At 35.4% G+C, this 12259-nt stretch overlaps 1 protein-coding gene across 40 annotated transcripts in view; it reads left to right on the top strand.

Moving 5' to 3' along the window:
• The window catches only part of LOC105463730 (pericentriolar material 1), a 106763-nt gene that overhangs the window by 3628 nt on the left and 90876 nt on the right, over positions 1 to 12259 (top strand). For 29 of the 40 annotated variants that reach the window (XM_024787323.2, XM_024787321.2, XM_011710982.3 and 26 more), the window contains 5 exons: positions 7654 to 7802; positions 8081 to 8262; positions 8528 to 8645; positions 10069 to 10314; positions 11669 to 11938. In XM_024787323.2, the coding sequence (XP_024643091.2) occupies positions 8550 to 8645; positions 10069 to 10314; positions 11669 to 11938 (612 nt within the window). In that variant the 5' untranslated portion in view covers positions 7654 to 7802; positions 8081 to 8262; positions 8528 to 8549. The remainder of the gene's footprint in view (positions 1 to 7653; positions 7803 to 8080; positions 8263 to 8527; positions 8646 to 10068; positions 10315 to 11668; positions 11939 to 12259) is intronic. The other 11 variants (XM_011710966.3, XM_011710978.3, XM_011710961.3 and 8 more) reach the window with 4 other exon arrangements.

Below are 12259 nucleotides of genomic sequence, written 5' to 3'. Positions count from 1 at the left end.
TTGGGTTTGAGTAAGGAATCAAGGGATTGGTGGATTTAGGGAGAGAGAAATGATTAAGGGGCTGTTAGTATTCAGGAAGGCTAAGAGCAGTTTCAGCAGGAATAAAGTGAGAGAAGTAGAATGCAAAAACTTATGATCAGAAAGAGGAACTTCAGAAGTTCAGGATCCCGAACAAATGATCAGTTCAGTATTGGAATAGAGAAGATGAGATGGATATTGGAATTGAGGCCAGAGTCTTGTCATTGCAAGTGTTTAGGTCATGAAAGCAAGGAATGAAGTAGAGTGTGAAACCATGAGCCAGTTACTGTCAGGAAAATTACAAGAATGTCTTGGATAGATATTTTCAGAGGGGACTATGAGTAATTTAATGCCGTTTGAGAAAAAAATAATTTTTTTCTTTACTGATTACTTTGGGTTTTTTTTTTTTTTTGGAGACAGAGTCTTGCTCTGTTGTCCAGGCTGGAGTGCAGTGGTGCCATCTTGGCTCACTACAACCCCCTCCTCCTGAGTTCAAGCAATTGATTCTCCTTACTCAGTCTTCCAAACAGCTGGGATTACAGGTGTGCCCCACCACACATGGCTAATATTTGCATTTTTAGTAGAGACAGGGTTTCGCCACGTTGACCAGGCGAATCAAGTGATCCGCCCGCCTTGGCTTCCCAAAGTTCTGGAATCACAGGCATGAGCCACTGCATCTGGCCTGATTATTCGATTACTTTGAATTTGTTCTTTACCTTATATTCTTATTTCAGAGGTAAACTGTAGTCGTAGGTATTTTCATGGTAATTAATACTGTGATATTCTATAATAATATGTCTGTAGTAGGAATCCTGCAACAGGATATTCTTTTTTTTTGTGATGGAGTCTGCTTTGTCACTCAGGCTGGAGTGTAGTGGCACAGTCTCGGCTCACTGCAACCTCTGCCTCCCAGGTTCAGGGGATTCTTCTGCCTCAGCCTCCCAAGTAGCTGGAATGACAGGCACATGCCACCACGTCTGACTAATTTTTGTATTTTTAGTAGAGACAGGGTTTCACCATGTTGGTCAGGCTAGTCTTCAACTCCTGACCTCGTGATCCACCCACCTTGGCTTCCCAAAGTGCTGGGATTACAGGCGTGAGCTACTGCGCCCAGTCTAACAGGATTTTCTTTTTAGAAAAAAAAAAAAAAATTAGTCATTGAAAGTAGCTTAATACTGCCATAGTATATTTTCATTTTTGTGTCTTTGTATAAAAGATAAGCCCACTAAGGCTGTCAAAAATAGCTAAATGAAACTTGGAAATAATAGTTTCAACTTTGTTTAGTAAAGCATAGCATGAGTAGAAGTGTGTGTTTAAAGTAGAACGATTTTATTTTTATCCCCATTCAGCTGCCCATAGTACTGTCATCAATTACTTCTACCAATTGTTTTCTTATAGCTTCAACTTTCTTATCTTACTGTCTTTCTGTTAAACTTGCCTGTCAAAATTTCAACCTTGGATGAATTCAGTGGAGTGTTTATATTGAAGCTTATGAGCACTGCTGGAAAAAAATATTTGTAGTACTTGTTACATCAGTGAATAGTCTCTCACTTCCCTGAGTCCGTACTGCTGTTGAGAGTCATTCTCCTTTTCCTACTTTTCTACGATCTCGCAGACACTGCTGTCTCACCCTCACACTTAATGTACAGTCCTTCCTACTTCACAACACTTAGGAGCACCCTTGGTTTCCTGCCACCACAGCTGCTAGGCAGCCTACAACCGATTCCATCCTTTCTTGTTTTTTTCAGTTAAAGAGGTGTTCCTGTTCCTGTCTAAAGCTAATCATTTGTCTTTTGCTCTGGATCCCAGTGGCCCCCGGTTTCTCAGAGCCCACATGCTAGTTGCTTATCTCCTTTCTCTTCTGCATTTTTAGTATCTCCCTCTTTTTTTTTTTTTTTTTTTTTGGTGAGATGGAACTTCTCTCTTTTTGCCCGGGCTGGAGTGCCGTGGCACAATCTCAGCTCACTGTAACCTCCGCCTCCTGGGTTCAAGCTATTCTCCTGCCTCAGCCTCCTGAGTAGCTGGGGTTACAGGCATGTGCCACCACACCTGGCTAATTTTTGTATTTTTAGTGGAGATAGGGTTTTGCCATTTTGGACAGGCTGGTCTCAAACTCCTGGCTCAGGTGACCCACCTGCCTCGGCCTCCCAAAGTGCTGGGATTACAAGCATGAGCCACCACACCTGACCAGTATCTCCCTGCTTACTGACAAATTGTAAACATACTCAAGATACTTCCGTTTTAATAAAACTTTCTTTATGACTGTCTCTGCTTGCTTCTCATCATAGGCTGATTGCTTAAAAATGTTAGCTAATTACGGCCGGGCGCGGTGGCTCAAGCCTGTAATCCCAGCACTTTGGGAGGCCGAGGCGGGCGGTTCACAGGGTCAGGAGATCGAGGCCACAGTGAAACCCCTCTCTACTAAAAATATAAAAAATTAGCCGGGCGCGGTGGCGGGCGCCTGTAGTCCTAGCTACTCAGGAGGCTGAGGCAGGAGAATGGCGTGAACCCAGGAGGTGGAGCTTGCAGTGAGCCGAGATCGCGCCACTGCACTCCAGCCTGGGCAACAGCGTGAGACTCCGTCTCAAAAAAAAAAAAAAAAAAAAAAAAAAAAAGTTAGCTAATTACTTCCTTTATTATTCCCCTTCCTCCCAATAATACATTCCAGTTACGGAATTAACCCTCACCACCCCTGCTGAAACTTCTCTCCAAGGTCAACAGTAACTGTGTTGCTAAATCCAGGACGATACTTCTCAGTCCTTCTTTTATCTGGCAAGGTAACTGTTTGGTTTCTTATCACATTCTCCTTGATATACTTTTCCCCTTTTGACAGGCTCTCCTGGTTTCCCTCCTATCTTTCTGTACCTCATTAGTATATTAGTATGTCCTTTTCCTCTGCCTCTCTATTTAATACCAGTGTATTTAAGATCTGGTCTTTTCTTACTCTTTATTGTCTCCCTGAGTCCTCTGTCCCACTTTTTGAGTGGATGACTCTCCAGCCCTGATTTCTCTCTTGAGAGATAGGTCACTATTTGTCAACTAGACAGTTTAATTGGGTGCACTATAGGCACCTCAAACTCAGCATTTTTATAACTTGAACTTATCATCTCTCAACAAAGAAAACTTGTTGCTTTTCTAATCAGTTTAACTGTGTGTCACATACCCAGTTTCTAGCGACCTAGGGTTTATCCTTTAACTCCACTTCCTTAACGCCCACGTCATAATACAGTAGTTTGCCGTTTTCTGTAGGGATACCTTCCATAGACCCCCAGTGCATGCCTGAAACTGTGGGTAGTACTAAACTCTGTGTGTATGTTGTTTCCTGTATGTATGTACTGTGATAAAGTTTAATTTATATATTAGGCAGAGTAAAAGGTTAACAACTAGTAAGATAGAATAGTCACAACAATATACTGCAATAAAAGTTATAAGAATGTGGTCTTTGTCGCTGAGAATAACGTATTATACTGTACTCACCTGTTTTCTGACCATGGTTGAGTGTGGGTAACTATAATCCTGCAATACAAAACTGCAGCAAGGGGGAACTATAGTCACCAAGTTCTGTTGATGCTACCCAGAAATTTTGCTTGAATTGGTATTCTGTACATCCTTAGTCTTTTTGTTATTGGAATACTTTCTGTACTTCTGAATACTAGTTTACATTAATGTGTTTGCAGAATAAAATTTAGAAGGCAGAGATCCTGTATTTTTAATGGTGACATTGAGGTGGTTAAAGAGGTTAGCATAAAGAAGAGAGAAATAACATGCTGTTACCTCTTATGAGGGAGATACTTAAAATTTTTGGGAAATGTTGTGAATGTTAATACGTTAAGAATTGATCCATATGCAATAATTTCTTTAGCTTCATACTTACAGTTTTACTTTTTAAAGGCATACTAATACCGTGCCTTTTAAACACATTTGGTATCATCATTATTAAGTTATAAAGTATTCTACCCCCATGGCAGTCACAGTGTAACAGTGGATGAAATTGTTTATTTTACCAACTTACTAGATAAGATTTTACTAATTTTTCTTTTAAAATAATTGAAAAAAAAAATCTATCTTTCTCAAACGAATTACAGTGTACAGTTTTAAAATTGTTTTAAAACCTTATTTTAGTAGTGTTCAAAGTCATTAACCAGAAATAGGTCTTTGGAACAAGCTCTGCATTTTAGGGGGAATTTATTGTAATAGGAAAATAGAAGGTAAAACATTCTTTCTAGTTTTTTTGTTTTTTTTTTTTTTTAAGATGGAGTCTTGCTCTTGCCCAGGCTGGAGCGCAGTGGCGTGATCTCAGCACACTGCAACCTCCGCCTCCCGGGTTCAATTGATTCTTCTGCCTCAGCCTCCATAGTAGCTAGGACTGCAGGCATGTGCCTCCGTGCCTGGCTAATTTTTGTATTTTTAGAAGAAATGGGATTTCATTATGTTGGCCAGGCTGGTCTCAAACTCCTGACCTCTTGATACACGCACCTCGGCCGAGATACATTCTTAATACATTTATCTTACTTTACTGTTGCTTCATTATTCTATTGATAGAAAGTGTAGCTAACATACTCTTTTAAGATAAAAATGATATGTAATAATTTTGACTTAAATGTCTTAATTTTCCCTTCCAATTTACGTTTCAAAGCAATTGCTTTTAGTACTTTTAAATATGGCATCACTTCTATTGCATGCTTGTTTTATTCTTCAATATTACAAATTATGTGATATGTAGAAAACAGTAGTTGCAAAATATTTAATTTAAATTAGTCATTTTGGTTCACTGTGTGTACTTCTCTGGATATTAATTCTTTTTTAAAGTTTTAAAGTATATTTCTAGTATAAATAATTATGTAAACTGTTTCCTGAAAATACATGAGACCGAAAAAAGAAGAAAGATCACCAGTGCCTACCCTGTAACCAATAATTGCTTTTGTGAAAGCATTTTAATAAAGTTTCTTAGCTTTGTTTAAAAAAATTTATATATAATTTTTCATACAGCTGTTTTACTTTTTTATATTACTTTTTCCATGATATAACGACAGGTTATATTGTCCAGTCTTCATAATTACATATTTTGAAGGGTACTTAGTATTCTACCCTGCAGGTGTAGTACAGTTTGCCTAAAAGCATTGATTTTTGTCCTTTGATGTTTAGTGTTATATTTTAATTTATCACAATTATAGCGTAATAACTTCATTATAGTTCTTTCCACCACATTTAAGGTTGTTTTCTCAGATTACTTATGAAGAGGTAGAATTACTACGTCAAAAACTCAGTTTTAGTTCTTGCTACAGTATTGCCTAAATGCTTTCCAGAAATGTTATTCTGGTTTATATTCTCAATATAGTGTCAGAGAATTTCATTTTCCCTTTACTACCGTGAGAATTAGATAATATGTAATTTATATGAAAGTTAGCAAATTTAATAGTTTATTTTAATTTGCAACTGGACTTTATATATTCGTGTTTTTTTTTTTTTTTTTGCAAACTACTTGTTTTGCTTGTATTTCTCCAGTTTTATTTTTTTAAAACAAATTCTCTGTATAACAAAGGTATTAACTATACTTCATGTCTCTTTCAGATTTTTTTTCTCCCAAGCTCTCATTTACTATTCTCAGCACACTTAGGATTTACTTTTATATGAATAAAATCTGTTGAACTTTTTATTTTTTATTCCTTTGTGTTCTCAATTTAGTAAGTTCTCTGTTTTAAAAAGCATTCCATTTTCTTGTCTTTTACAAATCTTATGTTTAAAATTCTGTTTTAATCTTTGACTATTTTGATGGTGTGATATAAGGCAGCCTTTCTCAGTTGGGAGAGAATTAAACTCTAATACCCTAAGGCATCTGTTGTTTACTGTGAATTCACTTTTTTTCTATGTGTCTGGGATGGATGGTTCTGGATATGTACTATCCTTGGGAGAATTGAGAAAGTAGTGACTCAAACCATTTTTTTCTCTCTTCTGTGACTGAGGTGAAGAATACTAAGAAAAACTGTTAAAGCTCTAAATGTGTGGTTTTCAGATCTGTTAGCAAATTGCTCACTCCTACATCATAGAATTGTTGTGAGGGTTAAATGACATAATGGACATAAAATATTTTAGCATGGTGTTTGGCATATAGTAAACAAAATAAAATGTGTTAGCTGTTACTAATTTTTCTTAACCACATTTTTCTGATTGCATGTATTTGAGTGTTTTTGTTCCTCAGCTAGTACTAATTTAACCATATAGACGGCATTGTTGAAACTATATAGACAGCTAACTTGGATTAGCTTTCTAACCTCCTGACCTCTGTTGCTATTCTTGCTTCTATTTTACAGATGGTAGCTTTTTTTCTGACTTATTCATTCTTCCAGATAAATTTTAGAATTGTCAAGTTCTAAGGAGAATTCCAGTGGAATCTTAATTAGAATTAAATTAAGCCAATATACATTTAGAAAAAGTGATTGATTGTAATATTTACTTTCCCATCATGGAAGATACTTTTTCTACTTATTCACATTTTTTCTCCCATATTGTTTTATAGAGTTGAATAGTGCTTCTTGACATGAAGCCAATTTATTATTCGTAGACATTTTATATATTTGTCACCATTATGAGTGGCATCGTTTTTTCCCCATTATGTTTTCTAAGTGGTATTGGTGATATTTTGATGTTCTCTAGATTTTTAAAAACACTCTTTAAGAATACCACCTTTTCTCTTTTCAATGTTAATATTTGTTTCATATTTTTCTGCTTGATAGAATTTCTGAAAGAATGCTAAATAACTGATATGTAGCATTTTTATTTTGGTCTTTATTAGGGATGTCCTTCATGTCTTATTTTAAGTATAATGTTGACTATTGGTTTAAAATATACTTCTTTTCAACTCTTTAGAGAATTATTAAAGTAATATATGCTCATTAAAAAAATGAACAGTAAAATATAATGGAATGGTCAATGTATTTGTGATTTTTAAGATTTTTAAAATAAATATTTTGTTGAATTTTTATCATTTTTGAGATAAAATTTAATTTGCTATATAATTTGTTGATGTAATGTGTTATTCTAATAGATATTCTAGCATGAAAACATCTGTGGGACAAATTGTACTTTTTCAGAGTTGATAATCCTTTTGATATTTTTTCTGTAGTGAATGGGATGAGTTAAGATCTCAGAATTAAAGCAACTTGGGTTTTTATAATTATTACTATTTAATTTTTAATTTTTAATTTTTTTTTTTTTTTGAGATGGAGTTTCGCTCGTTGCCCAGGCTGGAGTACAATGGCGCAATCTTGGCTCACTACACCTTGGCTTCCTCTGTTCTCCTGCCTCAGGCTCCCAAGTAGCAGGGATTAGAGGCACCTGCCACCATGCCCGGCTAATTTTGTATTTTTAGTAGAGATGGGGTTTCACCATGTTGGCCAGGCTGGTCTTGAACTCCTGATCTCAAGTGATCTGCTCATCTCAGCCTCTCAAAGTGCTGGAATTACAGGCATGAGCCGCTGCAACCAGCCTATTAATATTTTTTATTGCCATTTTTTGCTGAATGACCTTGGCCAAACTGTCTCTTTCGAGTGTCAGTGCTTTTGTTTGTAGTTTAATGGCTTTTCCTGTCCCTTGAATTTTAGATAAAATTATCTCAACCTCTCCTCTTTCAACTAGCACCCCTTCAACCTGTACAATTCCACAGCTAGTAGAAATCCAAAGTCTTCCGCAAGATTATGCAGAAATATTATTTTCTGATGATCATCTCTGCCTTTGAACCTCTACTTCCACCATTGCTGATGCTTTTTCTCATCTCTTTGACCCAGGTATGAAATTCAGTCCCTTTCTTGATTTTCACATATACAAGCAAAAACCCCATTTTTATGGGGAGGATTTGAGTGTGGTAGTCTTTAACAAGATTTAGAGAAAGCACTAATACAAATTAAAGTAGGGTAGTAAGCATTGCTATTCTTAAAATGTCTTCTAGCCACTGCACTTTTGGATTTTTTGGCCCTAGTCCTGCTTCTCTTTCCCCACTTTCTTATCATCTTAGTATCGTACCTTCCTTCCTGATAAAACCAAACTTTCTTCTTGTTTCTTGCAGCGCAGTTCTCCCCTCTTTGAATCTTTGGCACAGAACTAATGCCTGTATTCAGAGTATCATCTTCATCCCAAGTCCATTGTCAGAACAGAGATACTTTCTTTCCTGAGAGAAGTTCTGGTTCTAGCTGTTTATGACATTTTTCCTACCTTATTGTTCTACCTTTTGGGACTGTGTTGAATTAAGTAAGTAATCTTACTTAGTATGCAGACTAGTGCGCATAAGGTATATTCAGGGATTTTCCTTTCTCTGTCATTCCAACTACCAACTCATTTTAATCATAATATGCCTATTGCAGCTAAATCAGTTTGTTTGTGATGTGGTTGACAGTGCCTCATTTTAGTTCATAAAATCAGTGCTTCAATGATTGTATTGCTACACTTCTTGGAGTGATTTAAAAAACGAGTTTGTTTTTATGTGTTAAAGCTCAGTTCTTAACTTGTTTTGCAGAGAGTTAATTGTTAAAGCCAGTATGGCCACAGGAGGAGGTCCTTTTGAAGATGGCATGAATGATCAGGATTTACCAAATTGGAGCAATGAGAATGTTGATGACAGGCTCAACAATATGGTATGATACCTTACTCTTCATGGTGTGTTCTTGGCTATTAATGTTAAAATGCAGTTTGCCCCCTGACCAAATTTAGCTCACCGATGCTCTTTGTAAACACTTTCTGGCCAAGATATTAAGGGTCCCTGGGCTGTTTACTATATTAATTGAAGACACAGAAATCAAATTGAGTTAGCTTTTAAGCCAGAAAGAAGATTTACTATTATATAAAGATGTAAAAGTGTTTTTTTATGGAAATCATGTTTAAGGCATGCAGCTGGGTTTTAGGAAGGGACTGGGAGAAGGAATTGGAAAGTTGTTACGAATTTTCACCACCCTAACTCTGCTTCTGAGTGCATCTGCCTAACACAGCTTTCTCTTTACAGACCAGTTTTCTCTCCTCTGGTCCATGTGATATACTGTGGCTGTCCCGTCGTTCTAAAGTTTTTAATTATGGTTGCAGTTATGTACTGACTAGTTATCTCTTAGTTCCAATTTGAAATTTTAAAGTATGATTATGCTAATTTGGATTAGATATGTTTCTTTTTTCAGTCTTCTGTGGCGAGGATGGGGTGAGGTAAGTAGTGTAACAGGTTGGCAGAAATATTCACTCATAGATTGGGTGGAAGGACAATTCGTAAAGAAGGGAGTTTTGTTAAAATAAGGAAAATATCCCAAGTGGTTTGCTATACTAGTAACTAAAAGAGTCTTCCAATTGGATAAAGTGGGAATTTACAGACCTTTTTGTTGAATGAATTAGGTTATGTGGGTATAATGAAGTAAATAAAAATGTTTTCCAGTTAAAACTATAAGCACTTTTGTAATTCCGTATTAGCTATTATCATGTACATTTTTATCTATAAAAATGAAAGTTATATTTATTGCTTGCTAAATGCTAGGTACTAATTCTTTTTAATCCTGTTTTGAAGGTGACACTATTTTAGAGATTAGGAAACTGAGACTATAGGAAGTGAAATAAATAGCCTAGGGTCACGCAGGGGAGTGTTTTTTCAGAAAACAGTAATTAGTTTTAGAACCTAGGTTGATTGGATTTCACATCTTTTTATGATACATACCGAGTTTATAGGAGGTCAGTAAAGGTATTTAATTTATTTCTCTATTTATAATAGAAAATAACAGTGTAAAAAATCCTCTTGGAAATACTCAGATTGATTTTAGGGTTGGCATTTGAGGATTTGTATTTGTTAGTGATCTTGATAAGAAAATAATCTATTTTCAGAAGGATGGGCTATAAAATTAGGGTAGATGTAATGAGGGAAAAATGGGTTAATAGAAGTAAATAATGGTCTTTAGGAGTGTAAGTCTGTCAAAAATGTTTTGTCATTTTTAATTTTAAAACTGACCAAAACTTTTTAATTATACCTAACTATTTTCCTGGTTTGATAGAGACCAGGTTAACTTTTTCTTTTACTTTTTTTTAAAGGATTGGGGTGGCCAACAGAAGAAAGCAAATAGATCATCAGAAAAGAATAAGAAAAAGTTTGGTGTAGAAAGTGATAAAAGAGTAACTAATGATATTTCTCCGGAGTCGTCACCGGGAGTTGGAAGGCGAAGAACGAAGACTCCACATACATTCCCACACAGTAGATACATGAGTCAGATGTCTGTCCCAGAGCAGGCAGAATTAGAGAAACTGAAACAGCGGATAAACTTCAGTGATTTAGATCAGGTTTGTGAATTATTTTTAAAAATCAAGTTATTACTGTGAGAAATACTTGAAATGGATTAAATAATTTGTCTTAGGAATAGAAAATTGAGTTTTTATGTTACTTTTTTAAAAAGTGTCTGTGCCTATGAAAAGAATTTTCATCACTGGGGATGGTCCTGTGTTGTTTAGAGGGAAATGAAGTCTCATTTCTAAACTTGCTAAAGACATGTATTTCTGGACTTTATACTATGTTATATGATTAACTCAAGTGATTTTACTATGAAACTAAATTTTGCTTTTTAGTAACTGAATAAAATTGATATTAAGTAATGGAAAGTTCCAGTTTAGTATATATATCATTGGCTAAGTGTGGGATGTGGTGGGTTACCTCAAGTTTAGAATGAAACTATTTTCTATTTATGATCACCAAAATAAAGTTTAGATCTTAAAAGCAAGTAAAAATGATAATAAATTCTTCACAAATATTTTACTGTCAGATCTTTATGTCATACAGACACACACATTTCCAAAAATGTAGAAAGGTAGATTCAAGTCGGATAATGATGTTGGTGATGATCATGTATCATTTATTTGTATCTATCAATTATTGAACAGTTAACTGTCAGGCACTGAGCTGAATACTTTTTCAGACAGTTCTTTATATAGACACAGCTTTAATTACATTGATTCATTGGGTCCAAAGCCTATAAAAATACTATAAGCAAGTAATAAAAAGCAGTATGAGTTAAAATGTGATCCATGGTCCTAGGACATGTTGAGCATCCCTAACACGAAAATCTGAAATGCTCCAGAATCCAAAACTTTTTAAGTGCCGATATGAGTGGAAAATTTCACACCTGACCTTGTGTGACGGGCTACAGTGAAAACACAATCAAAACTTTGTTTCGTGCACAAAATTGTTAAAAATATTGTATAAAATTACCTTCAGATTATGTGTATAAGGTGCATATGAAACATAAATGGATTTTATGTTTAGACTTAGGTCTCTTTCCCAGGATGTATCTCATGTTTATGCATATATTCCAAAATTTGAAAAAAAGTGAAATTCGTAACACTTCTTGTCCGAAGTATTTTGGATAAGGAGTACTCAACCTGTACTTCATTTAGACTAATCTTGTTCATATTCATCGGTTGAATTGTCTCAACAAAATGAAGTCTAGAAAATGCTAATCAAATTTTCATATTTTAGTGAAAGACTGTTACAGAGCCAAAACTCTTTCAGTTCTTACTGCAAAGCTGTTTGTGCGCACCTTCTGAATCAATATCTGATGGTGAAACTAAGAACGTTGGGGTTAAAACAAAATTTTGTCATAAGATTAATGTTTGTGTGATTTGATTTCTTTTTCATATGTAGAGAAGCATTGGAAGTGATTCTCAAGGTAGAGCAACAGCTGCTAACAACAAACGTCAGCTTAGTGAAAACCGAAAGCCCTTCAACTTTTTGCCTATGCAGATTAATACTAACAAGAGCAAAGATGCATCTACAAGTCCCCCAAACAGAGAAACGATTGGATCAGCACAATGTAAAGAGTTGTTTGCTTCTGCTCTAAGTAATGACCTCTTGCAAAACTGTCAGGTGTCTGAAGAAGATGGGAGGGGAGAACCTGCAATGGAGAGCAGCCAGGTGATAACATTTCTTTCTTTTGCTCGTTCTTTTCACAAAGCTCAAAATACTAACATTAAGATGTAAAAAATTAGGTTATGCACACAGGAATTTTAGTTAGGTGGAATTAAAGTGCTTCACTGATCCCCTTCCTTAGTCTGCCAGATTTACTTAAAATAGAGTAAATTTCTGTTTATCCAAAATAATTTTAGAAATGGCATATTCAGGTTAATTAAGGCTTCTGTTTATTTGCGATATAGCATATTGCCAGTTTTTAGTAAAGGGGGTTTGGAAGCAAAGTGATAAGTAGATTTTTGTAGGAATGTTTAAAAATGGCAATAT

The sequence above is a fragment of the Macaca nemestrina genome, chromosome 8 (genome assembly GCF_043159975.1).
Source record: "Macaca nemestrina isolate mMacNem1 chromosome 8, mMacNem.hap1, whole genome shotgun sequence".
Classification (NCBI taxonomy): domain Eukaryota; kingdom Metazoa; phylum Chordata; class Mammalia; order Primates; family Cercopithecidae; genus Macaca; species Macaca nemestrina.
Note: the sequence above shows the minus strand (reverse complement) of the source record. Positions and strands in the feature narration are given on the sequence as shown.